Source organism: Eretmochelys imbricata, chromosome 5 (assembly GCF_965152235.1).
Source record: "Eretmochelys imbricata isolate rEreImb1 chromosome 5, rEreImb1.hap1, whole genome shotgun sequence".
Taxonomy (NCBI): Eukaryota; Metazoa; Chordata; order Testudines; family Cheloniidae; genus Eretmochelys; species Eretmochelys imbricata.
In genome coordinates, this window is record NC_135576.1 from 48,123,463 (window position 1) to 48,151,328 (window position 27,866).

Genomic DNA, 27,866 nt, shown 5'->3' on the forward strand with positions numbered 1-27,866 from the left:
AATATAAGACCATGGGCTTGTCTTCACTACTATGCTAAATAAGCATTGCTGCATCGATGCAGCGGCGCCAGTGTAGCACGTCTGGTGAAGACGCATTATGTCGATGGCTGTTTGGTGAAGCTTAGCCTCCCTTGGCCTCTTACATCTGCCACCTATGGACTGAAGCATGGGAAGGTTTCCTTGTCTGCACCTGTGGCCCACTGACTCTCTTCCATGGAAGTGCCTCTCTTGATGGAAGAGCCATTTTATGCATCTTCATGCTACATGACATGAAGGCCTCTTAAGTTGGACACAGACCTCCCCTATACTGGGTCACAAGTCAACCATCAGTATATGCAATCATTTCCTTTATGGACGGAGTTTGTAATATTGCTTCAGAACATGTGATGATCCAGCTGAAAGGATGAAGAACTCAGTCTGCCTATTGCAGTGTCTCAAGACCCTTCTAGTTATGATCTCCAATATTGACCCTTGCCTTTAATACTTGCAACCCGAGGAAGAGAATGTAGCTATTTTGGGTGTAGAAGAGCTGTATTTCTGCACCATGATGAGACTAGCACTCACTCATCCTATGGGATGCAGTGGATACCATAGAAATTAGTGGTTAGGTCTGTTGCTTTGTGCAGAGGAAAAGCACAACAAAGCTTCCTCCTTTGTGATTATGGAAAACCACATGGTAACAAAGGATGCAATGAGTTTGTGGTACTTACTTAGGGTTTACCTTGGGTTCACAAAGTGCAGTTTTGAACACTATTCTAACCAGAGATGGGCCCAAGCTCTAGAATTGAGATCTGAAGTCAGGTTTCCTCAAGGTGCTTGGATTTAGTGTGTTCCAATTCAGACACTCTATAGACATGGACTCTATAGATGGAGGGTGGACCAATGTTACGTTGTCAGGCCCATCTCTTGTTCTAACAGTTTGACTGCATACACACCAGTCAGCCTAACCTTGTTAGAGCACAGTTTAGTTTAAATCTGGCTTAAATATGTTATCTGAACTTAAGCCCAGTGTAGATACCATACTGTCAATAAGTAGTATAAGCCACGCTGCATGCTAACTACACTGGAAATAAATAAGCTAAGTTACTTATCTGCATAGATGTTTGCAGGATCATACTCTTATATTATTAAAGCACCTATCCTTATAATCTCTCCTAATTAACAGTGCATAGTCTGAAGACCATCAAACTCTCTCTCTTTTTTTTTAATTATCAAGCTTAATATTTGTGCAGATAGTGATTTGGATGTGTTTGTATTATATTTTTTAAGTTGCTCATACAATGAAATTTATCTCAGTTTACAACTGAAATATTTATTTATTTCAGTTTATGATCGTGGCATGAGTTTCTGGAAAAAAAAACCCTAGAATAAAGAAAAGATGCAGAATAGCTAGCTGCAACTTTTCAGTTCATATGAACGTTTAGAATTTTGCTTAAATTTTAAGGATATTAATTTTGATTTGTCAATTGAATTGTAATTTTTTTCTTAATTTTCATTTTTAGGACTTCAGCCATAAAGTCACTCTTTTGGGAGATGGTAAAATCAGAACGAGCGACAACAGAACTTATGGGAATCCAGTTCAGTGGGTTAAGGCACTATTGGGAAATCACATTTCTGTGAGCTGGAAGTATGTGTGGAATAAGGTAGGCTCACTGTTATTTCTAAAAAATCTCTTAAAAGCTATTGTATTCTTTTGTAGAAAGATACCCATGTCACTTTTAGATACATGCTACTAGCTTTGTGATCAGGTGGCTAGTGTGAAATTCTAAGTCATAAAGCACCAGACATCTGAGAAGTCCCCCAAGATTTGTCAGCACTTTCGCAGCATTTATCTGAGCTCATATGGACACTTGAACAACTTTGTCCATCTTTTAATCCCCTGCAGCCTTTTAAAAACTGAATTTTGTTTCATCAAGATGCCACTCTCTACAAAGTAGACATTGGAATTTTTCTCAACACCCTTGGATAGGAGATTCACTGCACAGCTGCAACACTGTGAATGAGAGGCCAATGCTGCTTGCTTGAGCAGCACACCCAAGCTATTGGCCCTGTGGCCTGCTTCTACATGGACGTTGTATCCCGTTGCATAAATGAGGCTTTGAGCATCATCTAACCTGTGGTCTCTGGTGACTTTAAAGAATTTTTGTAGTGTTTAGCCTTTGGCTGCTGTAAGTGCATTCACATTTCAGGCCTATTTGATCTCCTTAAAGGTGCTAAGATTTTTTTTAAATTGAGCTTGTTACTTTATTTCTTTAAGATAAAGGAGGCTCAAAGAAGATGTTTTTACCTTATATATGTGCAGTCTGTTACTCCCTGTTTTTTCTGGAGGGTGACTCAGAACATGTCTATAGTGAGCTCTAACTCCTTTATTAAAAGGGGTAAGGATAAAGTTTAGTTAAATGGGTGTTAACAAATGTAACTTTAGCGCTCTCATGGCCAAGATGGAGTTGCTCTGCTGGCAGCTCTGACCAAGAGAAGGCGTGCACAGGAATGCCGCAGGGAAAGACCCTTCCACCCCAGGAGCATCTGTTCCAAACCCCCATGAATGAACACACACACACACCAGAAGAGAACAATGAATATAGGAAGGAGAAATATTTACTTGCAGAGGGATGAGAGGAGAAAAACAACAGGGGGAAATATAAGGGGTGCGGTAAAACAGGGTTGCATTCAACACAAGGCCTGACAAGCCCAGCTATACCACAGTCTGAAAGGGCAGACACCGAGCAATGTGTCTGCACACAGAGTTCAGGAGTCCTGGGGAAAGTTCCAATCCAGTGGTGAGTCTTGAGTGCTCCTGGACAGTTGTCTTTGGTGCCAGTAAACTTTCCCCAACAAACCCCTCCGGTGCCCTCTTCTGTCGCTCTCTGCAAAGCCACACAGAGTGACAACCTTTCCACTTAACTAGCTAACAGCTTCCCTCGTTATTCCCAATGCAAAGTCACAAGCCCCAGTACTCACGACCCCATACAGCTCTGGGCAGCAGTGATACTGGGTCCAGCTCCGGTTTATCCTTCTTGGGCAATTCCTCACTGGCACAGTGCTCCTCCTGGACCCTGTCCTGGGGTGTCCCCAGTCGGCCTCTCTGTCCATAGGTGCCAACTTCATGGGTGCTCCTAACTCCCCTGTGCCCAGTGCCTCCTGCCCGTGGTGGCTCTGCTGATCAACTCCTCTCCCTCCCTCCCAGCACCTCCCACCTGCCGCAATCAGCTGTTCTGAGGCATGCAGGAGGTGCTGGGAGGGAGGGGGAGGAGTGGGGACGGAGCATGCTCAGGGGAGTGGACGGAAAGAGGCAGGGAGAGGGCAGAGAGAGGGTGGGAAGATGCAGGGTAGGGGTAGAGGCTTGGAGGAGGGTTGGAGTAGGAGCGGGGCCTAGGGCTGAGCACCCCCCAGGACAATTCGAAGCTGGCACTTGTGACTCTGTCCCTCCCAGGCTTTGGGCAGGTTCTTGGCTCCTTCACTCTGTGAGGGCCTGCTTGTTGCAGCCCTTCTGTCTTGAGCTCCAGATACACACACCCTGTTGATGTCTCTCTCTCTCTCTCTATCTCTCTCTCTCTCAGCAGTTGCCTTGTTTACCATTTGTATTACCATTTGTACTTGCTTCTGTGGTAGATTTAGTGCATTTTGTATCAATGCTTGCTCCCTCAGCATTGACTCTTTAACTTTCCCACACCAATGCATCTTTCCTGTGACCGTTTTAGAGCCCAGGGAGTAGTGCTAAGGAAGAGCAAAAGAAAAGTACTTGGATCCTGAGGAAACTAGTAACTCCTCAGAAGCCAACTAGATACAACCTTTTCCCAGTCACAAAATGATTTTATGTGAGATTTTGACTCGTGTCCCAGGCTACTAGGATCTCAATGGATCTAATGCTCAAAATTAGACATCTTCAAGGGCAGATGCAAAAATTGCATTTCATGTAACACATCTAATTTTTGCATGCATTATCTATACAAATTGTGTATTCAAAATATGTACTTGCAGTAAGTAACAACATTTACCAAATTAGACCTACAATTGCATACACCTAATTTTGAAAGAAACCTGGTATTTTTTACTCTTATTATCACAGAAAACACAACGTAAATAAAATAACCAGTAACTTATATAGATTTGTTTATATACAGGTCACATACCTTGGAACAGAGCTGTCAAAAATTCTTCTTGAAGAAGCATGTATTCCCAATGAACCAGAATTACCAGTACAACAAAAACAGCCTTCTGGTATGTACAGACTAAAACCTAATTTCCGCTTTGTCTGGAAGTAGTAGAAAATGGTCTCTGAAGCGCTCAGGCTTCCACAGTTCACTCACTCCTTACTGATTTGGTTCAGGAATAACCCTCATTACATACCTTAGACTTGAAAAAATTCTTTCAAAAATTGATCTGTATGGTAAAAGAAATATTCCCTTCCCCCCTTACACAGTGCAGTGTGCTGGAGGAGTAATTTTAAATGCCTTGGGTGCCAAATAATTTTATTAAAAAAACATTTAAAATATAGACAAATAAAAGTCTTACTCATTATTGTAATTGTTTATTGTGCAGGTATGCAAACCATGCTTTTCAAACAGAAGAAATAAACTGCTTAAGTGGAGACCCCGAAAAATACTCAAAAGAAAAAATATTATTAACCTGAGTGTTTTTCTCTCTAACAATATACAAGAACAAACAATAACACAAAGTACGGTATATTAATTCAAACATCCACAAAGGGATTTAAGCATAGTGACACTAAGCATTGCCACACCTAACTTTTAGGCATCTAGAAAATCACAGGAACAGCATTGTGATCCACAAAGCCTGAGTAAGCACCTAGGCTCCCAGTACATTAAGTGGGGGGAGATATGTGCCTTACAATTCATTCCACAAAAGCCAGTATGCTAGGCAGGGAGCTGCATAAGGTGGTCAGGGAGAGATGCCAATCAGAGGGGTGTATCCTAAGCTCTGCCCCCTCACAGAGATAAGCGCCTAAGACCAGGCTGCAGGGAGATGCCTACCTCTGTTAGTGATCTACAAACTAGGGGAAGATAGGCGCTCCTTCTCATAAATTGCACGCAGAGCCTGATCTAGTAGATATGCTCAGCGGGCATCTCACTCCACACAAAACAGCTGGAGGAGGAGGAGAAATACCTCCATTATGACCATTAGCTCAGTAGGATGCTCACCTAAGATATGGGAGATCACCAATTTGTCCCCCATCTACCTGACGAGAAAGGATTTGAACAGGGTTCTACTGCCAGTAACCACTGGGCTAAAGATTATAAGGCAAGTCCTCCTCCTCCTCCAGATTTGTGCGGATTTGTGCGGAGTTAGGAACACACTCTTTTTTTCTAGTGAAGACAAGGCCTTACACATTATCTTTGACTTTTCCATAGCTGGGGATCAGGTTCAAAATTTTTATCTCACTGTTGGTTCAGCCATGTGGTGAACTGTTGACTTCAGTGGATTGCATGGATGTAAGTGAGAGCAGAATTTTCCCCCTTTACATGTAATACTGTGTATTTCTGTTTTCCTTGAACCAAATCATGTAGTCCTTATGTAGCTTATACTCGTCTCTTTTTCTGACAAAATTTACATAGCGATCAATGGAATTTTACCAAAGGAAGACTGTAAAAATTAATGTCTAGTCCTGCAATTGACCCAGCTGCTGTTAATGTGACTGTATGGGGGAACAGAGATTTCCCCACGCACTACGAGTTACAGGATCTCATATGAAATTGAGGATTTTAGGATTTGTTCCTGTGTTTAAATGTAAACCATAATGACTTCAGCGGGTCTCTGTGTGGGTTAGGGGTTTGGTAATTTTGTAAACTGCAGGATTGAGACTTTGCTGACCTGCAACTCCAAACACCCTACCCCAATGGCAGTGACTTTTTCAAGCCACAAGGAAATAATTTTCTACTTTAAAATGCATCTCCAAAGCAGAATACATTCAGTTTGTTTGAATACATTTGTTTAGTTCTCTAATCTCATCTCTGTAATTATAGTCACTGTACTCATAAATATACCCACTTAGCTCACTAAGAGAACCCAATTAAATCAAGGATCTTCGCTCAATCCTCATGATGAATCATTCTTTCATAGGACCTGTATGCACTAAATAATGTATCAGTTTGTGGAAAAAATTTGTCTTAATCTTTTCGCTACCAGAGATGAATTTTTGTAACATTGGACCCAGGCAGTCACACATGGTGCCACCTCAATCATGGTACTACCCCCACCTTTCAGCACACCGGGGTCTATGAAGCAGACAGCATACAGCAAAAAATTCCACCACTTCCACAAATGGAAGAAACGGGAATACTGCCATCCCTTGACGTAGAAGCTGTGGAAGGACAAACCTGTGTCCAGAGTATTAAAAAGTAAGACTTGTTATTTAGCACTGGCTAGGAAGCCTCATGAAAAGGAGAAGGAGAACTGATAAGGTAGAAGAGAAAGAGGGAAGAAGGGAATTGGCTCATCAACTGTCCTATAGCATTTTTATCTGATGAGCTCTGTCCACCACTCTTGCCTGTCATAGTTTGAGAACCACTGGCTTGAAACCTCAAAGAACACTTTCACTTTTGTCATCCTGGGGTGAGACCCAAAGAAACAAATTTGCCTCTACTATTCCATAGCTTGCGATCTGCAGCTGCTGAAACCACTACTGTGCATCGGATGGTGCCGTTACCTTTCAAATCCCTGATCACTGTTGTGTGTCTTTATTGAGAGAAATTAATTAGTTTCTCCATAAAAACATATGCAAATATGAGGAAATTAAAGTTTTAAAATCAATTAAAAAGTGGCTTGCAAGAAGGATTTTAGGGAAGATTACTTATGTTAATAATATTCTTGGCTGCAGCCCACTCTTCTCCATTCTGTAGTAATAACTGAGAGCAGCTTTATTATTATTTATTCTTCTTCAAATGCTTGCTCATGTACATTCCACATTAGGTGTGTGTGCTCACCACATGGACTGGTGCCAGAAGTTTTTCCCTCAGCAGTATCCACAGAGGACTGGCTCTGGCGTCTTTTGGAGTGGCGCCCGCATGGCGCGATATAAAGGGCACTGCCGGTTCCCCCCACCGTCAGTTCCTTCTTGCTGCCAGTGACGGTGCTGGAACGTCTGCTGCTTCAGCTAACATTGATTCCTTCCCGGTTCCCTAACTTTGAAATCCTGTAAAATAGTTATACATAGTTAGTAGTTTTCTTAGTTACCCTTAGTAGTAGTTCTCCACCTGTCATGGAAGGTCGCGTTCCTGGTGGCAGTGATGTCAGCAAGATGGGTCTCTGAAATTAAAGCCTTGACCTCAGAACGTCCATTCATGGTCTTCAACAAAGATAAGATTGAGTTGCGGCCGCAGCCTGCCTTCCTGCCAAAGGTGGTCTTCACCTTCCATATGAACCAGGACATCTTCCTCCTGGTGTTCTGTCCCAAACTGCACAAGACCAGTGAGGAGAGGCATCTTCACACCCTGGACGTCCGGAGGGCCTTGGCTTTCTACTTAGAATGTACCAAGCCTTTCTGAAAATTGACTTAACTCTTCATCGCTACAGTGGATAGGATGAAGGGTCACCCGGTGTCCTCGCAGAGGGTTTCCAATTGGATTACCTCAAGGACCTGTTACAATTTGGTGGGGGTTCCACCGCCACCAATTGTCAGAGCCCACTCGAGAGCACAGGTGTCTTCGGCAGTCTTCCTTGTGCACATTCCTATCCAGGACATCTGTAGATCCGTAACATGGTCCTCTGTTCACACGTTTACCACTCATTATGCCATCACTCAGCAGGCCAGAGATGACGCTGGGTTTGGCAGAGCTGTGTTGCAATCTACACATCCGTGAACTCCTACCCACCTCCAGGGGTACTGATTTGGAGTCACCTAATATGAAATAATCATGAACAAGCACTCAAAGAAGAAAAGACAGTTACCTTTTCCGTAACTGGTGTTCTTCAAGATGCGTTGCTCCTGTCCATTCCACAACCCGACCTCCTTCCCCACTGTCGAGTTTCCGGCAAGAAGGAACTGAGGGTGGGGAAAGCGCATTCCCATTGGCATAATTACTCCACCTCTGTGAGACACAGAAGCTATGTCAGTGGGAGTCATTGTAACTTGCATCACTCAGGGGGAAGGGGCTTTTTTACACCACTGAGCAATGTAAGTTACATCAACTTAAGTGGTAGTATAGACCAGATAGGCTTTGTCTACACTACACACTTATTAGTGACATGGCTGTGCTGCTACAGCCGTGCTGCTAAAAGGCGCGCAATGTAGCTGCTGTTTATCGGCAGGAGAGAGCTCTCCCACTGACAAAAAACTTCCACCCCCAATGACTGGCAGTAGCTTTGTCGGCAGGAGGGCGCTCTTGCCGACAAAACGCTGTTCACACCGGCGCTTGTCCTTGACAAAACTTTTGTCTTTCAAGGGGGTGGTTTTTTAACACCTCTGAATGACAAAAGTTTTGTCGTTCAGTTGCCAGTGTAGACAAAGCCATAGAAATGTAGGGCTAGAAGGGACCTTGAGAAGACATCAAGTCCAGCCCCCTTATTATTGGACAGTTTTGTCATATTACTTTTCCAACAGATGCCTAAGTAGTTAAAGGCCCCATTACTATCAGTCCTTGTGTTTCTGGATATTTCTGTTGTTTGTTCTAGAAATGGCTCATTCACCTCCTCTTCCTGACTTGGAGGTCTGTAGTAGACCCTACCATGATGTCACCCCTCTTTTCCCCCTCCCCCCTGCTTTATCTTTACTCAGAGGCTTTCAACTGGTCGGCCTCTCACCTCTTTCTGGTTCTCAGAACAAATGTATACATTCTTGATGTATAATGCAACCCCTCCTCCATTTTTTCTCTGCCTGTCCTTCCTGAACAAGTTATACCCTTTTATATCAATACTCCAGTCATGAGATTTATTCCACCAGGTCACTGTGATGCTAGTTAAGTCATAATTCAGCTTATATACTAATACTGCAAGTTCTTCCTGTTTATTCCCCATACTCCTTGCATTTGAATATAGACATCTGAGATATGATCAGATTCTCCTACTGATTTCCTTCTTGGTGCCCCTATGGACTATTGTAGTTTTCCATGTCCTCCCCAACATCTAGCCCTCTGTTAAGGTCGCTGTCCTGCAGTGGCTCAAGAGCGTGAGTACCAGGCTCAGGGCAGACTGATAAGAACCAGGGCACAAATCCCACATTGGCTGTGAGTTCTATATTTAGATTTCACCAATCAATGATAGTACTCCTCAGGTACTATAACAGTCTAACCATGGAGTCACAGACAGTCGTCTTGGGTATCTGTCTTGCCAACGAGGTAAACTTACTTTTGTGATGGTCCCTTCCAGCAATTTTCAAGTTACTCCCAGTCCTAAAGGACCAGTCACTTACCACTGGTGACTTGCACTTTAGAGCTCACACTAGAGACAATGCTTGTAGCCAATCCTCAATGTCTGTATAATAAATCTTTAGATAGTTTAAAGTTTATAACAGGGGTGGGGAACCTTTTTTCTGTTGGGGGCCACTAACCCAGAAAAAAAATCAGTCATGGGCCACACACAGCCCCATGGGGGTTGCGGGAGAGGCTCAGGGCTTCCCCTAGGCTCTGGGGTGGGGCCAGAAGTGAGAGGTTCAGGGTGTGGGAGGGGGCTCCCGACTGGGGCTGAGGGGTTTGGAGCGTGGGAGCGGGCTCCAGGATGGGGCAGGGGGTTGGGGTGTGGGCTCTGGGAGGGGGTTGGGGTGCGGGAGGGGGCTCATGGCTGGGGCAGGGAGTTCGGGGTAGGGGGTGCAGGCTCTGGGAGAGAGTTAGGGTGCAGGAGGGGGTTACGACCGTGGGGAGGGGTTTCAGGGTGGGTGTGCATTCTCTGGGAGTGGGTTGGGGTTCAGGAGGGGGCTCAGGGCTGGGGCCGGCGGTTGGGGTGCAGGAGGGGGTGAGCGCTGCAGGCTCCGGCCGGGTGCCGCTTACCTCAGGGGGCTCCCAGTCGGTGGCGCAGCAGGGCTAAGTCAGGTTCCCCCCCTGCCCTGGCCCTGTGCCACTCCTGGAAGTAGGCACGATGTGACCAGGCAGTTCTGCACGGTGCGCGCTGCCTGCGGCACCCTTCAGGCACCACCCCTGCATCTCCCATTGGCTGTGGTCCCCGGCCAATGGCAGCTGAGGGGAGTGGTGCCTGTGGGCCAGGGTAGGTGCTTGTGGACTCAGAGCTTCCCTGATTGCCCCTGCACCTAGCCGTGGCCACAAAGACAGCAGTCCAACTGGCCTGGCACCTTAGCTTCCCCCCGCAGCAGGGTGAGCCAGTGCTCGCGGCTCCAGGCCTACACGGGGACACCAAGGCTCAGGGCTTCCAGCCTGAGGCAAGTCTCCGTGCCACGGGCCGGATGAAATTAAGCAGGAGGCTGGTTTTTATTCCCTTCCCCCATTCTTCTCTGAGTTACAAACTCAGCTGATGGGTGGAATTCACTTGCATGACTCATCTTCATGAGGGTGTGGGGAAGAAAGTAAACAAAGTCTTTTGTCCTCTTTAATGTACCACTCTATTCAGTCTCCTGTTGATGGGTCTTCCTTGATGGGCAGGACATAACAGCTTCTGTTGGAGACCACCATTTCAGACAAGTTAATGTCTCTCTTCTGTCTGGTGATTTACACAGTGATTTACACAGGCTACAATGCAAATGGTCAAATATTACCTTATAATTTGGGATACAGAGGGTATGAGTGAGATTAATGCGTGCAACAACCTTCAGGCATTCCATAAAGTCTAACACTGAACACATTCTTATAATTCTATTTCCTATTTTAACAATACTAACACAGAGATGAGCCAGACTGGTTCTGGCTATGTATTTGTCAGTGTGCAGTGGAGACATGGGGACCTTGGCATGAGCTGACATCTGGTCTGCCAGTATCACAGTTGCCTTTTTTATGCTTGCCTGTGGGCTTTTCTCACCTTCCCCCTTTGAACCTAGTTTAAAGCCCACTTACTAGGCTGGCAAGTCAGTTCATGAAGATGCTCTTCCCCTTGTTGGTCAAGTGGACCCCATCTCTTCCCAGCAGTTCCACTTTTCAAACCAGCATCCCATGTTCAAGGAAGCCGAAGCACATCCGTTGACACCATCTGTGTAGCTGTGCATTCATCTCCAGGGTGTGTATGTCCCTGCCTTGGCCCTTACCCTCAAGTGGGAGGATGGATGAGAACATAATCTCCACCCCCAACTCCTTCGCCTTTACTCCCAGAACCCTCTAGTTACTGATGATCTGCTCAGGGTCATATCTGGTAGTATCATTAGTGCCCACATTGATGACCAACATGGGGTCACAGGGACAGATGACTCTCAGCAATCTTTCTCTAATGCAGTAGTCGGCAACCTTTTAGAAGTGGGGTGCCGAGTCTTCATTTATTCTCTTTAATTTAAGGTTTCGCGTGCCAATACTACATTTTAATGTTTTTTAGAAGGTCTCTCTCTATAAGTCTCTATATTATATAACTAAACTATTGTTGTATGTAACCAAGGTTTTCAGAATGTTTAAGAAGCTTCATTTAAAATTAAATTAAAATGCTGATCTTACACCACCGGGCCACTCAGCCCGCTGCCGGCCTGGGGTTCCATTCACCTAGGCCAGCAGTGGGCTGAGCCGACTGGCAAGGGGCCGACAGCCAGAACCCCAGACCGGCAGTGGGCTGAGTGGAGCTGGCGGCTGGGACCCCAGACCAGCAGTGGGCTGAGCAGCTCAGCCCGCTGCCGGTCTGGGGTTCTGTCCACCGGCTCCTGCCAGCCAGGGTCCCGGCTACCGGTCCCACTCAGCCCACTGCCGGTCTGGGGTCCCGGCCCTGTCCACATAGAGTAGGTACCTACTTTCTCCCTGGTTCTGGCCCATTCTCTTCCTCTCTCTGCACTGAGATGGGGGTGGGAGTGCACTGAGCACAGGGCTGGGGGTGAAGGAGCAGGCTGGGGGTTGGGGTGCAGGGTCTGGCCAGGAGCTAGAATGAGGGTGGGGGCTCAGGGTTGGGGCAGGAGGTTTGGGTGGGGAGCGCTTACCTGGGCAGCTCCCATTTGGTGCGAGGGGTGCAGTGGGAATGTGGGTGTGGGTGTGTGTGTGCAGGAGCTCCCGTTTGGTGCTCACGGTGGGGGGTGGGGATGTGGATGTGCGGGGGTGCAAGAGTCAGGGCATGGGGTGTGGGGGGGCTGGATATGTGGGGGGGTGCAGGAGTCAGGGCTGGGGGTGTGTGAGGAGGGTGCAGGAGTCAGGGCAGGGGACTGGGGGCGCTGAGTATGTGTGGGGGGTGCCAGAGTCAGGGCTGGGGTTGTGGGGGGGTGCAGGGGTTAGGGCACGGGCCTGGGGGTTGGGGGGTTGCAGGGGTCGGGGCAGAAGGCTGGGGGTATGGGCTAGGGTCATGGGGGTGCTCCCAGCCCCCTCTCCTGAGCATCTCACGGCAGGGGGCTGGAGGGGATATGCCGATTCCACCTCCTTCCCCAAAGTCCCCAGAGCAGAGAGCGCGCTGTGGCTCTGCTTTTCCCTCTCCCCCTCTGTAGCAAGGACCGTCAGCTGATCGGCTGCAGGGAGGGCGAGAAGGAGGGGCAGGAACCCAGCACGCTGGGGGAAGAGGTGCGGGGAGGGGGAAGCTTGTCTGCCCTGCAAGGAGAGAGCAGTGGGCGGGGACGGAGAAGAGTGGGCCAGGCCGGGCAGGATTTTTAATTGCACGCTGCTGTCCCTGGCAGACAGCAGCGTGCCATTAAAAATTGGCTTGCATACCAAAGGTTGCCGACTCCTGGTCTAGATAATACTTAGTCCTGCCATGAGTGCAGAGGACTGGATTAGATGTCCTCTCGAGGTCCCTTCCCGTCCTATGGTTCTGTGATTCCTGAGGGACTCCACCAACTGACATTTCACACCAGCTGGTTCCTCCTGCCTCACTTTCATTGGTGGGGACATGCAGGCGGCATTCCCAGCAAGTCAAAACCTGTCTTGATGTTGGCTGAGAGAAGAGAAGACAAAGACAAACAGCAATACTGTAAGTAAGCTTCCTTTGTGTACATCCCTCTTTTCCTGTTGTAATTAGCAAGAACAATAACTGACAGTGAATATGGTTAAGCTGCAGACCTCAAGAGGAAGTGGCCTTACCTACAGCTTTACTTGAAGCACTTTCTGACAAAGGAAGAATAAGACAGAACCATTCAGTTGTGTTAAATGAAAGTGTGGGGGATGACCTAAGACCATTTTACAAATTTCATTAGCTGTTGTCTGAGCTATCTGTGCACAAGACATTTTTATTTTTATTGATGAATGTCTCTTTACAAATCTGGGACAAAGACTCTTAATCACAGCTCCTGTAGATCTTGTTGTTGCATGACTACGAGCTGTTGGTTTTCCTTTCAAACCATGGATTTATCTTGCACTTTAATTTGATTTATAGCCCATCTCTTCCCTATTCCTTCCAGTCTACTCATCAATCTGCCTTGAAAGCTGCAAGAACTTTAAAATCAAACAGTTTTTTGTTTTTATAAATTTACCCCAGACCACCTGTCAAGGTTCCTTCCCCACTCTGAACGCTAAGCTACAGATGTGGGGACCTGCATGAAAAACCTCCTAAGCTTATCTTTACCAGCTTAGGTCAAAACTTCCCCAAGGTACAAAATATTCCACCGTTTGTCCTTGGATTGGCCGCTACCACCACCAAACAAATACTGGTAGGGAAGAGCTGTTTGGAAACGTCTTTCCCCCAAAAATACTTCCCAAAACCTTGCACCCCACTTCCTGGACAAGGTTTGGTAAAAAGCCTCACCAATTTGCCTAGGTGACTACAGACCCAGACCCTTGGATCTTAAGAACAATGAACAATCCTCCCAACACTTGCACCCCCCCTTTCCTGGGTAATGTTGGATAAAAAGCCTCACCAATTTGCATAGGTGACCACAGACCCAAACCCTTGGATCTGAGAACAATGAAAAAGCATTCAGTTTTCTTACTAGAAGACTTTTAATAGAGATAGAAGTAAATAGAAGTAAAGAAATTCCCCCTGTAACATCAGGATGGTAGATACCTTACAGGATAATTAGATTCAAAACATAGAGAACCCCTCTAGGCAAAACCTTAAGTTATAAAAAGATACACAGACAGAAATAGTTATTCTATTCAGCACAATTCTTTTCTCAGCCATTTAAAGAAATCATAATCTAACGCATACCTAGCTAGATTACTTACTAAAAGTTCTAAGACTCCATTCCTGGTCTATCCCCGGCAAAGCAGCATATAGTCAGACCGACCAGACCCTTTGTTTCTCTCCCTCCTCCCAGCTTTTGAAAGTATCTTGTCTCCTCATTGGTCATTTTGGTCAGGTGCCAGTGAGGTTACCTTTAGCTTCTTAACCCTTTACAGGTGAGAGGATTTTTTTCTCTGGCCAGGAGGGATTTTAAAGGGGTTTACCCTTCCCTTTATATTTATGACACCACCCCTTAAATCTTGTTTTTAATCCACTGCCTTCCTTAATAAAATCCATACTAGTTTAAATTGCATATTTTAGAGAACTATGTTTTACCTTCATATGATCGTTTTATTACAGTCCAGTATGTGAGCATATGATGTCTTTTACACACATGTGTATGCACTGGAGAACCAGGAATAAAATTATAATCCAAAATAAAATGTTTAATAACAATTTAAACATATGGTTGGAAACTGCAATCTACTGGTGATACTGAACAAATACTCTACTGTGAATCCTTCAAAAGACAGCTTATTGCCTTTTTATAAAGAATACTAGGGGATACATTTGGTGATGGAGGATTAAATAAATAATTTGATATTTGAATGGAATGAAGAACATAATCTGGATTTAGATCTGAGGGACTGGAAGGCCATCTGGACAGCTACACAAAAATATCTGTGTGCACTAAGAACATGTAATTGGGCATTATATATTTTTATTATCAAATTTAAATATATATATTTTATTGTTGTTGATCTAGAATATAGTCCTTTATGTAGGAGGGTGTATGAATTCCCTGTTTGGCGTATACATATATGGTTGTCATGACTCCATTTCTTAAATCTTTTAAAGATCAGATTACATCTATACTTAAGGAAGATATCGTGTTTCAGATCTCAGTGGATCCTGTTTTTTGCCCATTAGGTCGTTGTTATGTTGCTGGATTATCAACATGGATTTTGAAGTTCAAAAATAGGAGTGATTGTATTGCTAAATAATAATTTAAATATCAGAATGCATAATCAGTCTAAAGATCCTGAGGGACAATGGGTAATTCTGGAAGTATCATTTAACAAAGAGAAGATGTTAGTGGATATACATTCATGTATCTAATGAAGATAAGAAAAGACAGAAAATAAAGTTCAACAATTATTGCATATGATTGTGGTGCTGGTGAAGATTTTTAATGAAGTACTGTGTATTGCATTTCTGTCAAATTAACAATCACTTAGGGCGTGTCCATAGGATATAGCTATCCATCATTAATGATACACAATTTTCAGACATTTAGAGACAGAAAGAAAGATGTACCAGTAGTTGTTCTTCAAAAGTATAGCCTCTGCAGATCCACACTATATTCCCTCCCTTGTGAGCCAAGGAAACCTTTCTAAGTAGTGAATTGATAGGGGTGCACACACGTAACCCTTGAATCCAGTGTTATGTAACGGAAGACATGAATTCCAGCCCCCTAAGCATGTTAGCTGCTGTCTACCTCCAGACCCTTATTTTATATTTCCAAAGTAGACTGGAGGGAAAGGTGTCATTTTGGATCTGCTAATGCAATATATTCAGAAAGGAACAGTTACTAGTAAATGAACTTTCTTTCTCCTTCATGACATTGCTTTTGCAGGTCCTCACTTTAGGAGACCAGCAAACAGTGACAGTCCTTAGGAATGCAGAGGACTACTACTGTTTAAATAGGGCGTGAATTACTACTTTTTCAAATCAGGTGTCCTAGCTGGCCTCATCAATCGAATAATGTTTTGCAAAAGTATGAATTGAATTCCAAGTTGCCACTGTACAAATGTCAGTTAAGGGCATGTGACAGACAAGCTGCAGAGGCTCTTATCTTTTGACATGTAGAGACTCTGGTGATCAGTGTCTTATAAATGAGAGAGAGAACCATTGATTGATTGGTTGGGATCTGAAGGTGGTTTAAGTCTTTCTGGTACAACACTAGCTATGCATAACATGTCTGGAGTTTAATCTGGACTGAAATACCTTGACCTTTCTTTTCCCCTCCTCCCCCTCTAAAATGGTACGCAAAACTTTTTGGAATTCCTAAAGGCTTTGTCCTATTAAAGTAGTAATTAATAACTTTATTTTAACATCCAACATAGGTAACCTGGTTTCACCTGGTAAATCACGAGATTTTGGAAAAGTACTTAGTACAGTGGAGTCTTGGGAAGAGTCACAAGGCAATTGGGAAACAATCTCTGCAGGCCTGGACCTTTTAGAAGACAGACAGTTAGACCTTAAGGGGGCCTGCTGTGTCCTTCTTCTAGAACAAGGACCCTCCATTACTGATCTATTGTCTGTCAAGGTAGAGCCTTCAAGCTGCAGAATCCATAGGGAGGAAAGTGCTGTTGGAATGCAGATCCGCAACAGAGTACAAACCATGCTGAGACAGATGGACCAAAAGATTTAGAACCAGATGATTTGTCAGGGCCAGGCTGTGGGTGGCCTGTGTGCCCTGGTCTGTGGCTAAATTGCAATTGGGAGTTAAGTAACAGGGTCTGGAGTGAGGGGAGTCAGAATGCCAGGAAGTCAAGGTCAGGTACCAGGTTGCAGGAAATAGGCAGATAGCAGGATCAGGGTGGAGCTGGCTCAGGATACTAAGATATTAGGGTCAGGCATCAGGTTATAGACAGCGGTCAAATAGCAAAGTTGAGGATGAACCAGGATCAGAAGTTAGAGACTGGAGCGGAAGCAGGCAGGCGATCTGTACTGTTGCTCACACAACTCCCCATGGTGGTTTCCTGGTTTAAATACTAGCCAACCCTCAGCCAATCAGTGGGCTGTATGGGAGCACCCGGCAGACCCTGCTGGGTGGTAAATGCTGCAAACCCTAGCTCACAGGGTCTTCTAGCAGAAAGCCAGCCTAAGCGTTCAGTGCTGATGCAGAAGCATCAGCAGTCTAGAACCCCCATTGTCTCAGCTTCTAGTCTTACAAGTTCATATGTGATTGTTCAGCATTTTCCAAAGGCTTATGCTTCCTATTTTTTTCCTGGAATCCATGAGCATGGGTCCAAATTCTGTGGAGAGACCCAGATAATAGAAGTATCATTTCCATACAAAACTTGACTACCAGGGAAGCACTGCATTCCGTCATGGAAAAATCCAGTCTCAGAATATTTTCCCACAGACAACTCTTTTCTAAGCGATACAAAGGCCTTAAATGGCTGAAGGAGAAGTTGGTTCCAAATCCTCACCAGCATAGACCAGCTGCTTCAGATGAGTGGAAGCCCTACAACTTTTAGGACCCATTGCATCTAAAGAAGCTGTGTGAGAGACAGAGCATGCAATTCCAAGACTTTACCTGGTCTGGAAGGCCAGTGTCTAGTGGAACATTTTGAGTCTTTAGAGGATTGAACAGCACAACCTGTTGAAGAAGAGTCCAAAGACTTGTAATTTAGACCCAGGGCATCTCCCACAGGAGAGCCTCACTTATGTCCAGGAGCACTCGTGTCTTCTGCCATAAAAAAGATCTCACATCTGTTATTCCTGTCTCAGGACTGTATTATTATAGCCTGCTATTTTGTAGTGCCAAAAGAATACCAAGTGCTTCACAAAATGTAGAAAGATACAGGCTTTACCTAAAAGATCTTAGTCTAAATTTTAGATATGAGTGAATGTAGGAGGGTGATATATAGTAGGAAGAAGGCAAAAGAACAAGTTTTTAGAAAAGAAGGATGGTCTTGTGGACTGGAGTAAAATGCAGGAGATCTGGGTTTTGTCCCTGGCTTTGCCACAAATGTCCTTTGTGATCTTGGGCATGTCACTTAAACTCTGTGTGCCTCAGTTTATCATCTGTAAAATGCGGGTAATAATCCTTCCCTACCTTATGGAAATGTTGAGGTTAGATTTTAATGTTTGTGAGCTGCTCAAATATTTAAGTGATAAACATACAGGATAGTATAAAATCCTATTACAATTAAATTACAGAAATACGAGAGTTGTATTTTGTTAGCTGTGTGCACAGCTTGTTGGTTCAGTCAATTTTTAAATTAAATATATGAAGAAGATAAAAAATAAGAATAGATATTTTTGACTTGCAAGTTGTGGGCATCATGCAAAAGTTGAGTTTTCCGTAGGAATTTAAATGAGCAGAGAATGGTGTCTCCTTTTACAGAAGAAAAGCCTTTTGAGTAACCCTCATTCAATCACTGGAGATGCTGGTCTGAAATGGACATTTTTGTATTGCAAAAAAGTGCACTTTTTAAACCCAGTTTTCAGGTGCAAGTCAGCCATAATAGACAAGCTGTTGCAAAACTAAACAAAATGAAAATAAAACTTCAAACATACTAAGAATGGTTTAAACCCTATAAACTAATCATATATAAACTCATAGCTGTAGACAAAGATGGAAAAGATATTAGTGAGCAGGGTGGAAAAAATCCTAGGAGGGGAATGATTTTTCCCTGATTTTTATAGAAGGGTCATTCTGATATTAGTGTGAACTACAAGTCTTTATAATGTGAGTCATGAAAGTTGTGAATTACCCTATAGTGGGAAGGTGGGGCCATGAGGCAGAGAACAGGACATTGTGGGTAGTGAATGCTGTAAAGCAGATACAGCCTTCACTCCCACCACACCCCCAATTCCACCCCCACCATACCCTATAGACACACCGCAAATGCACTCTGGTGTATACTTGACTGACAAACAGAAAGTTGCTCTTTGAAAGCCACCCATCTTCCGTCCCTGCGCCTATGTGTCCCCTAATGTAGATGACAGAAGGCTCAAGCAGCAGCTCACCAATCCAAGCTTTCCTTCTCTGTTCCTGAGGCACTCAGTTTAGTTTTAGATGGCATCAATGGAAACTCTTCCATCTCCAGCAGCCAGTATTCTAGTGAGTTGGAAGGGGAACTGGAGCTACAAGAATGGAAGAGGGAGGAGAAAAGTCAGCAAAAAAAAGTAAGAGTAAGCAAAGAGCAAAAAAAGTAAGCAAAGAAGTAAACAGAAAGAAAGGGTGAAGGGAGAGAGAACACAGACAGAAAAATGGAGAGATGGTGGTTAAATATTTGGCCATTAATTCATCCTGAGGGGCCAACCAAAAAAAAAAAGGGAGGGTGGGGGCTGTGAACCACTGTGAAAATATGTGTAACATGAATCTCAGAACTGAGGAGCACTAGTTTAGAATGTGTGGATTACAGGCTTATTTTTTTTTTGCTAATTGTTGACTGTAAATTAATTTCTAAAATGATTACAGTGAGACTAAAGAGAGTAGTGACTCAGCTCAGTTATCCACTCAGCTCAAGTTGGATTTATTAAGGGAGAATGGTGGCATTTAATTTACAAAATCTGTATCCGATAGTGTGGGACTGTATTGTGAGTTTGACCACGAAGCACTCAAAGTCATTAACTGCTGAAGAAAATTCTTTCAATAGGGCCACTTAAATCTATCTTTTATACTTTTAGAAGGTTTGGCTTTAGAAATGCTTTTCGAAAAGGCGCTAGAACACTGTACTCAGTTTCTACAGAAGCTATTTCCTCATTTCCAAACATTTATGTTAGCTCAATGGTGTGAGTATTGGCCTGCTAAACGCAGGGTTGTGAGTTCAGTCCTTGAGGGGGCCATTTAGGGATCTGGGGCAGAAATTGGGGATTGGTCCTGCTTTGAGCAGGGGGTTGGACTAGATGACCTCCTGAGGTCCCTTCCAAGCCAGATATTCTATGATCTATGTTTTAACCTTAAATGCACATTTTCTGATTTTCACACATTTGACTTTATAATTGTAACATTTTAATAATGCTGTTACAAATTATTGATTTATAGCTTTAGGTCTATCTTGAAATTTTCTCTAAAAATATCCTTAGGTTTTTCTTTTGAAAAGAAAGAGCCAGAGTATAATCTCTGAATGGATAGGTTCCAGTTTTTTATGCCACCAAACAAAAAAGCAGCTACCAGTTCATCAGCAGGGGCAATATTCGTTGTTGTTGTTTTAACATAACAATGTCTGGTCCCTCCTTCAATGACATGCTCTTGTGAGACAGTCACAGCAAGCAGCTACCGGGGAGAGAAATCCTTCTAAAATTAATTAAAATAAATCAAAAACTGAGGAGCAAAGGCAATAAGGCGCTGAACTCTTCATAGCTAGCGTGGAGACAGCTCTTTGCCCTGAGGAAGACTCAGGTGACTTGTCTGACAAATTTATCTCCTTATCCAGTCTCTGGCCTAAAGGTATGGTTCTACAAACCAGTAAATCAAACAAGCTTGTCGGGCAAGTCTAAAGCCTCCTCACATGGTTTCAGACTTACAAGTATGGTTTCAGAAACCAGCAGGCCAAGAACTTCTTGTCAGGCCACCAGCAGAGATTCAGATGTTTTCCCCCCAAGATAAACCTTCCCACCAAGTTGCCAAAAGAAACTACACCATCTGCTCAAGAAACTCCCTGAAAAAGCCCAAGAACAAATCCGCACAGATACACCCCTGGAACCTCGACCAGGGGTATTCTATCTGCTACCCAAGATCCATAAACCTGGAAATCCTGGGCGCCCCATCATCTCAGGCATTGGCACCCTGACAGCAGGATTGTCTGGCTATGTAGACTCCCTCCTTAGGCCCTACGCTACCAGCACTCCCAGCTATCTTGGAGACACCACTGACTTCCTGAGGAAACTACAATCCATCGGTGATCTTCCTGAAAACACCATCCTGGCCACTATGGATGTAGAAGCCCTCTACACCAACGTTCCACACAAAGATGGACTACAAGCCGTCTGGAACAGTATCCCTGATAATGTCACGGCAAACCTGGTGGCTGAACTTTGTGACTTTGTCCTCACCCATAACTATTTCACATTTGGGGACAATGTATACCTTCAAATCAGCAGCACTGCTATGGGTACCCACATGGCCCCACAGTATGCCAAAATTTTTATGGCTGACTTAGAACAACGCTTCCTCAGCTCTCGTCCCCTAATGCCCCTACTCTACTTGCGCTACATTGATGACATCTTCATTATCTGGACCCATGGAAAAGAAGCCCTTGAGGAATCCCACCATGATTTCAACAATTTCCATCCCACCATCAACCTCAGCCTGGACCAGTCCACACGAGATCCACTTCCTGGACACTACAGTGCTAATAAGCGATGGTCACTGTGACAAAGCTCTGTCCTTGCCTCCGTTGGTCCCGCGTTTCCTGGCGGATTTCGCTAGCCTCAGAGGCTCACTGTGACCCTCCACGTAACCCTTCTCTCTTTAGAGACAAGGGTCACAGTCTACTGAGCCATTTTCATCATAAGCCAGCGAGGGAGGTAAGGAGAAGTTATCCTTCCTTGCACAGTCTCTGTTGTCTCCCAGTCTCAGTGATTAATCAGGGGGCAAAGGGGGGGAGGGGGAGCCCGGGCCCATCCCCTACTCCGGGCTCCAGCCCAGGGACCCTAATAGTATCAGCTATGGTAGCTGACCTTTTAGAAACATGACATATACAATTCCCTGAGCTACTTCCCCCACAGCAGCCCTCACTTCCTCAAGCTCCACTTCACCCTTACCTCAGGGCCTCCTTCCTTGTGCCTGATATGGTGTGTACTACTCAGTCTCTCCAACAGCGCAACTTCCTCCCACAGCTCCTGACATGCACACCCACCTGACTAACTGGGAGGCTTTTAACTAGTTTCAGTCAGCCCCTGATTGGTTTCAGGTGTCCCAATCAACCTAGCCTTCTCCCTGCCTTCTGGAAAGTTCTTATTTGGCCCCAGGTGTCTTAAATGACCTGGAGCAGCTGCCATTTCACTTATCCAGCTACCAGGGATTTGTTTATCCTGGAGCTAATATATCTATCTCCCACTACTTTTCTATAGCCATCTGGCCTTGCCCCATCACATCACATAAACACCACCCTATATCGGAAACCTACTGACTGCTATGCCTACCTCCAGCTTTCATCCAGACCACACCACACGATCCATTATCTACAGCCAAGCTCTGTGATACAACTGCATTTGCTCCAACCCCTCAGACAGAGACAAACACCTACAAGATCTCTATCAAGCATTCTTACAACTACAATACCCACCTGCTGAAGTGTAGAAACAGACTGACAGAGTTAGAAGAGTACCCAGAAGTCACCTACTACAGGACAGGCCCAACAAAGAAAATAGCAGAACGCCACTAGCCATCACCTTCAGCCCCCAACTAAAACCTCTCCAGCGCATCATGAAGGATCTACAACCTATCCTGAAGGACGACCCATCACTCTCACAGATCTTGGGAGACAGGCCAGTCCTTGCTTACAGACAGCCCCCCAACCTGAAGCAAATACTCACCAGCAACCACACACCACACAACAGAACCACTAACCCAGGAACCTATCCTTGCAACAAAGCCTGTTGCCAACTGTGTCCGCATATCTATTCAGGGGACACCATCATAGGGCCTAATCACATCAGCCACACTATCAGAGGCTTGTTCACCTGCACATCTACCAATGTGATATATGCCATCATGTGCCAGCAATGCCCCTCTGCCCTGTACATTGGTCAAACTGGACAGTCTCTACGTAAAAGAATAAATGGACACAAATCAGATGTCAAGAATGATAACATTCAAAAACCAGTCGCAGAACACTTCAATCTCTTTGGTCACTTGATTACAGACCTAAAAGTGGCAATTCTTCCACAAAAAACCTTCAAAAACAGACTCCAACGAGAGACTGCTGAATTGGAATTAATTTGCAAACTAGATACAATTAACTTAGGCTTGAATAAAGACTGGGAGTGGATGGGTCATTACACAAAGTAAAACTATTTCCCTATGTTTATTTCTCCCCACACACACACTGTTCCTCAGACGTTTGTGTCAACTGCTGGAAATGGCCCACCTTGATTATCGCTACAAAAGGTTCCCCGCCCCCTGCCCCGGCTCTCCTGCTGTTTCATGTTCTCTGTGTATATAAATCTCCTCACTGTATTTTCCACTGAATGCATCCGATGAAGTGAGCTGTAGCTCACGAAAGCTTATGCTCAGATAAATTTGTTAGTCTCTAAGATGCGACAAGTCCTCCTTTTCTTCCCACCTTGGAACATGCTAAAATGTTTGGTTTCACCATTCTACAGTCTTGCTAAAGCACTCAGTAATGGTTTTTTTAGTGGCAATCATCTTGATAGCCTAAATGCATTCTGGTTTGCAGAGAAGGTGAAAGATAAATTATCTGAGTAAGAAAATTAACTTCTGTGAGCTAGTAAGGATAAAGGAAAACTGTGATTCAATACATGGCCTGTTGTATGTGAGGAATTGTCCTTTAGAGAATGTAGAGCCCCAGGAAATTACTAGAAAATTTAAAGCAGAGAACCTTTTTGGGAAGAGTCTTAGCTGAAATGCTCAGAAAAGATGCTTTCTCTGACACTCTAAAAGGCCTAAAGATTAGGCTGCAGACCATGTCTACCTAAGATTCTCAGTTCCTTCATTAAGAGTTCTGTAGTTCCTAATGCTTAGAAGGTCTACCAGAGCTATTTACTTTAGAGAGGTTACAGACTCCAGTCCATACACTATGATCTTATAAGCTCTGTAAAACTTCTGAAGAACTTTATAAAGCTTACAAAAATCTGATAGAGTTCTCAGAACTCTAATTTTTCCAAGCAGCTACATTCAAAATATTAACCCCAAACTTATTTTTAAAATAGCTATGTGTAATGAATAAAACAAATTTGGAGATATTAATCTTGTATCTCAAAAATGCCTTGTCTAATTAGTTTCAGACTTTGAGAAGAAGTTTTTCTCTGGCTGGAAACCACATATGAAAATTTTATAAAGGAGTAATATTAGACAAAATATCAACAAATTAGAAGAAGGGGTCAAAATCAGCCTTATAATGGGAAATTTCATACAATTTTAACTATGGAGATGCTACTGCTGGATCGATAATTCTGCTATAAACTGGGGGACCATCAGCTAGAAACAATACAGGAGAAGAAAGGTCTGGGTATATTAGGCAATCAGAGGATGACTATAAGCTACCAACATAATGCAGCCATAAAAAAGCAAAAGTGATTCTAGAATGTGTCAGGTGAGGTATTTCCAGAAGAGAGAGGGAAGTATAAATGCCACTGTACAAGGCACAGGTAAGACCTCATCTGGAATACTGTGTACAATTCTGGTCACCCGTGTTCAAGAGAGAGGAATTCAAACTGGACCAGGAGCAGAAAAGGGCTGCTAGGAGGATCAGGGGAATGGGGAGGATGTTTTATGAGAGGAGAATAAAAGAGCTGGCTTGTTTCGCCTAGCAAAATGAAGGCTGAGAGGGGAGATGATTGCTCTCTACAAATACATCTGGGTGATAAACATTATGGGGGGTGAAGTGCTATTTAAGCTAGAAGAAAACGTTGGTGCAAGAACAAATGGGTACAAACTGGCCATGAATAACTTTAAGATGAAAATTAAAAGATGGTTTCTAACCATCAGAGGAAAGAGGTTCTTCCAACAGAAGTAGTGTAGGCAAACATTCTAGTTGTTTTAAAATAGAATTTGATAAATTCATGAATGGGGTTACCTGTCATATAGCATGGAACTGTACAGAGTGACCCAGGAGATCCCTTCCAGTCCTATGTTTCTATAATAATGATAGCCCTTAGCTCCAGATTGTTTTGCAGGTTTTACGTTCCTATATATATAAATTATTGCCTCTGAGGTTAACGTCTGTCTGTCTGTCTGAATATGATCTCTTTCAAACTACTTTGTGACTTCCACCCAATACCACTATTTCTATCAGTTATTTTTCTAACACATTACCTATAGTCAGGAAGGTAAGTGACTGCCTCTGGAGCTACTGCCTACTGTTTCAGAGATTGGTTGATAAAGGTCTTTGTGTGAACAGCATTGTAATAACCTCTTCAGAGACACACAAACAACTTATTTGATGCTGTCAGCCTTTGCTTGCCTGGGATCCAGGGTATGTGAATGTATGCTGGACATCAGATTGTAGATCCTTAGTACTTTTTGTTCTTCTGTGTCTTATGTTCTGAAATGAACATATTGAAGAACTGTATTCAGTGCTGTTCTAGCTGTGTTTGTCCCAGGATATTAGAAAGACAAGGTGGGTGAGGTAATATCTTTTATTGGACCAACTTCTGTTGGTGTGAGAGACAAGCTTTTGAGCTTTGAAGAAGAGCTCTCTGTAAGCTCGAAAGCTTGTCTCTCACACCAACAGAAGTTGGTCCAGTAAATGATATAACCTCACCCACCTTGTCTCCCTAGTATCGAAGAATTATCTTTTGGGAACTGAGTGAAATCCTGGTCCGACTGAAGTCAAAAGGAGCTTTGCCATTTTTCACACCGTGCAAGATCCTTCTTTCATTATTTTTTTCAGAGCGCGTGGGGAGGAGTTGTTTTTTGTCAGAAGTCATGTCTTGAAGGACAAAAAGGGTATGTTTCATTTGTGTTAGCTCAATCAAGTTAGCTTCACACAATTGAAAAGCCCCATTAAGATGCAGACTAACGCATCTGAAGCCATGTAGTTGCCTAGGGGGGAGGCTAGGCTACAACATGGCCAGCTAACATGGCTTCAGATATGTTAGTGCAAATCTTAATGGGGCTTTTTAATCATGTTAAGATATTGAGCTAACAAGAGTCCAGCACACATCCTTTTTGTCTGTTAAGACAAGGCCAGAGAGCCCTGGACATTTGAATAGGGACTGAACACTGATCTTTTCATTCTGGTGCCACTCTTATTCTCATGCCAACCCTATTCTTCCTCCTAAGGGCAACTGCTAGCTGTAACAACTCTGCCATGGTTCGCAGCTGCTATGCTTGAGTGTAGCCCCTTTTCAATACTTTCAGCTGCACTGTTATTGTAAGACCTACCATTCCGTCAGTGATAGTTGTGTCCAGAAACCCCATCAAAAATATTCTGACATGCAGCAGTGATAGTGCGTGCAAATGTATTTAATGAAGAAAGGATAAACAAAACAGTAAATAAAAAAATACAGCTTTCCAAAGACCTCAGTTCACTGACTATGGGATTTGAACAGCAAATTCCATACAGCTGCTGAGCTGCTGCCTTGCTACATCTTTCATGGATGAATTTTTATAATGTGACATTGCTACTGTTTTTAATAATGCAAACTAAACCTCATAGGGCCAAATTCTACCCTCAGTTACCCAGTCTCCTTCACTTTATGCATTTTAAAGAAGGTTCCAATCCTGCACATACTCAGGTGACAAGTATTGAAGGCCTGATCCTGCAATTTACTTAGGCCTGATCCTGCAATTTACTGTGTACAGGTACACTACGCCCTCCATGTAGAGCCCCACTGAAATCAGTGGGGCTCTGTGGGTACAGCAATGTGCCTTCACTATAAATTGCAGATCAGGGCCTAAGATTGTAAGATCCCAGGGCAGGGGATCTGTCACAGTTTATATGTCTATAAAGAGTCATTCACACCTATGATCCTATATAAATAGGAGCGGGAATAATTGGATCTTATTTTAACGTAGTGTTTTTAATCATTTGCTTTTTTCCCCCAACAGAATCGTCCCTCCAATCTGACTCCTTAAAAAACTCCAGAAGCTTTCTTCAGTTAAATGAGATAGTATTAATAAATAATGAGGAACTTCTGCCATGTCATATAATGGATCAGCATTGGAAGTTCTATGTGGAATGTGAGAATTTTGGATTTTAAGAACGCTTCTGATTTATAACAGTTTTTCTTCATCATCAGTTAAGAGTAAAACTGACTTTTTAGAATTAAATTGCCTTGTTCTAGCATTTAAATAGCTTCTTTAGCCTGGTAATATGAATGTAAATCAGATATACTAAAATATTACCCGGTATCTGGATTTAATACAAGAAACTTAATTTGCAGCAGCTGAAGATAATTGTCAATGCTGAACTCATGTTTTGTTTTACTATTGAGACAAGGGAGTGTAGAGGCAAACAAAGTCCTTTCATAAATTTGGCACTCACCTCCGGTCATACTCAGTCCCAGCATAGGTGGGTGCAACTCCATTGACTTCAGTGGCATTGTACCTACTTATACAAGGGCTGAATATGTCCTAACTTGTCCAGATAAAAGCAGCACTGCCAGTCAATTTGCAACTAACGTTACAGGCAGTCTGCTTGAGCACACGCCACCCTAAATGACTGTAAAGGTCCATGTATCAATATAAGCAATTCTGTTAAATAGAAATTAAGATAAGCAGCTTTTAAAATAGCTGACTGCTTTACATGACCTAGAAATATATAAACATTTCTAGAAGGTAGGGGAAGGGGATGGGAGCAAGGTGGCTAAAAGCAAAATTTTATCCATTTGAAGTTCTCAGATGTGGGGTTTCTCTGATTATCAGATGTATTCAATCTGAAATGACAAAGGAAGCACTAGTGCACGGCAGAAAGTGAAACGAGGTCATTTACTGGTAAAATGTATTTATTTTTTAAATCTAACAGCAGCTTCAAAATTTGCCCCAGCCGCCTGAGGATTTGTATTTGTTTAAATTTTAAAATGTCTGAGTCTTCCCCATTTATACAACATTTGACTACTATCACGAGAGTCATCTGCATTCAAATTGCAGTCTTGCTTTTTCACTCCCTGGATTACAAGAAATAGAAAAGATGCAAAGGTAACACCCAATACTCTTAACTCCAGAGAATGGGACAGAGTGAGAGACCCATGCCAAAACATGGCAGCCTGTAATAGTTATTGGGGTGTGAATTACTGTCTTGAAGGGAAGTTGAATACTGCCTTAG

General features: G+C 43.7%; 1 protein-coding gene across 1 annotated transcript in view; it reads left to right on the forward strand.

The window, feature by feature from the left end:
• Nucleotides 1-26,802, forward strand: part of ANKRD31 (ankyrin repeat domain 31) — a 112,178-nt gene extending 85,376 nt beyond the window's left edge. Inside the window, exons 20-22 of the mRNA XM_077818011.1 lie at nt 1,503-1,643; nt 4,125-4,221; nt 26,651-26,802. Coding sequence (XP_077674137.1) covers nt 1,503-1,643; nt 4,125-4,221; nt 26,651-26,802 — 390 coding nt within the window. The remainder of the gene's footprint in view (nt 1-1,502; nt 1,644-4,124; nt 4,222-26,650) is intronic.
• Nucleotides 26,803-27,866: the final 1,064 nt, after the last annotated feature.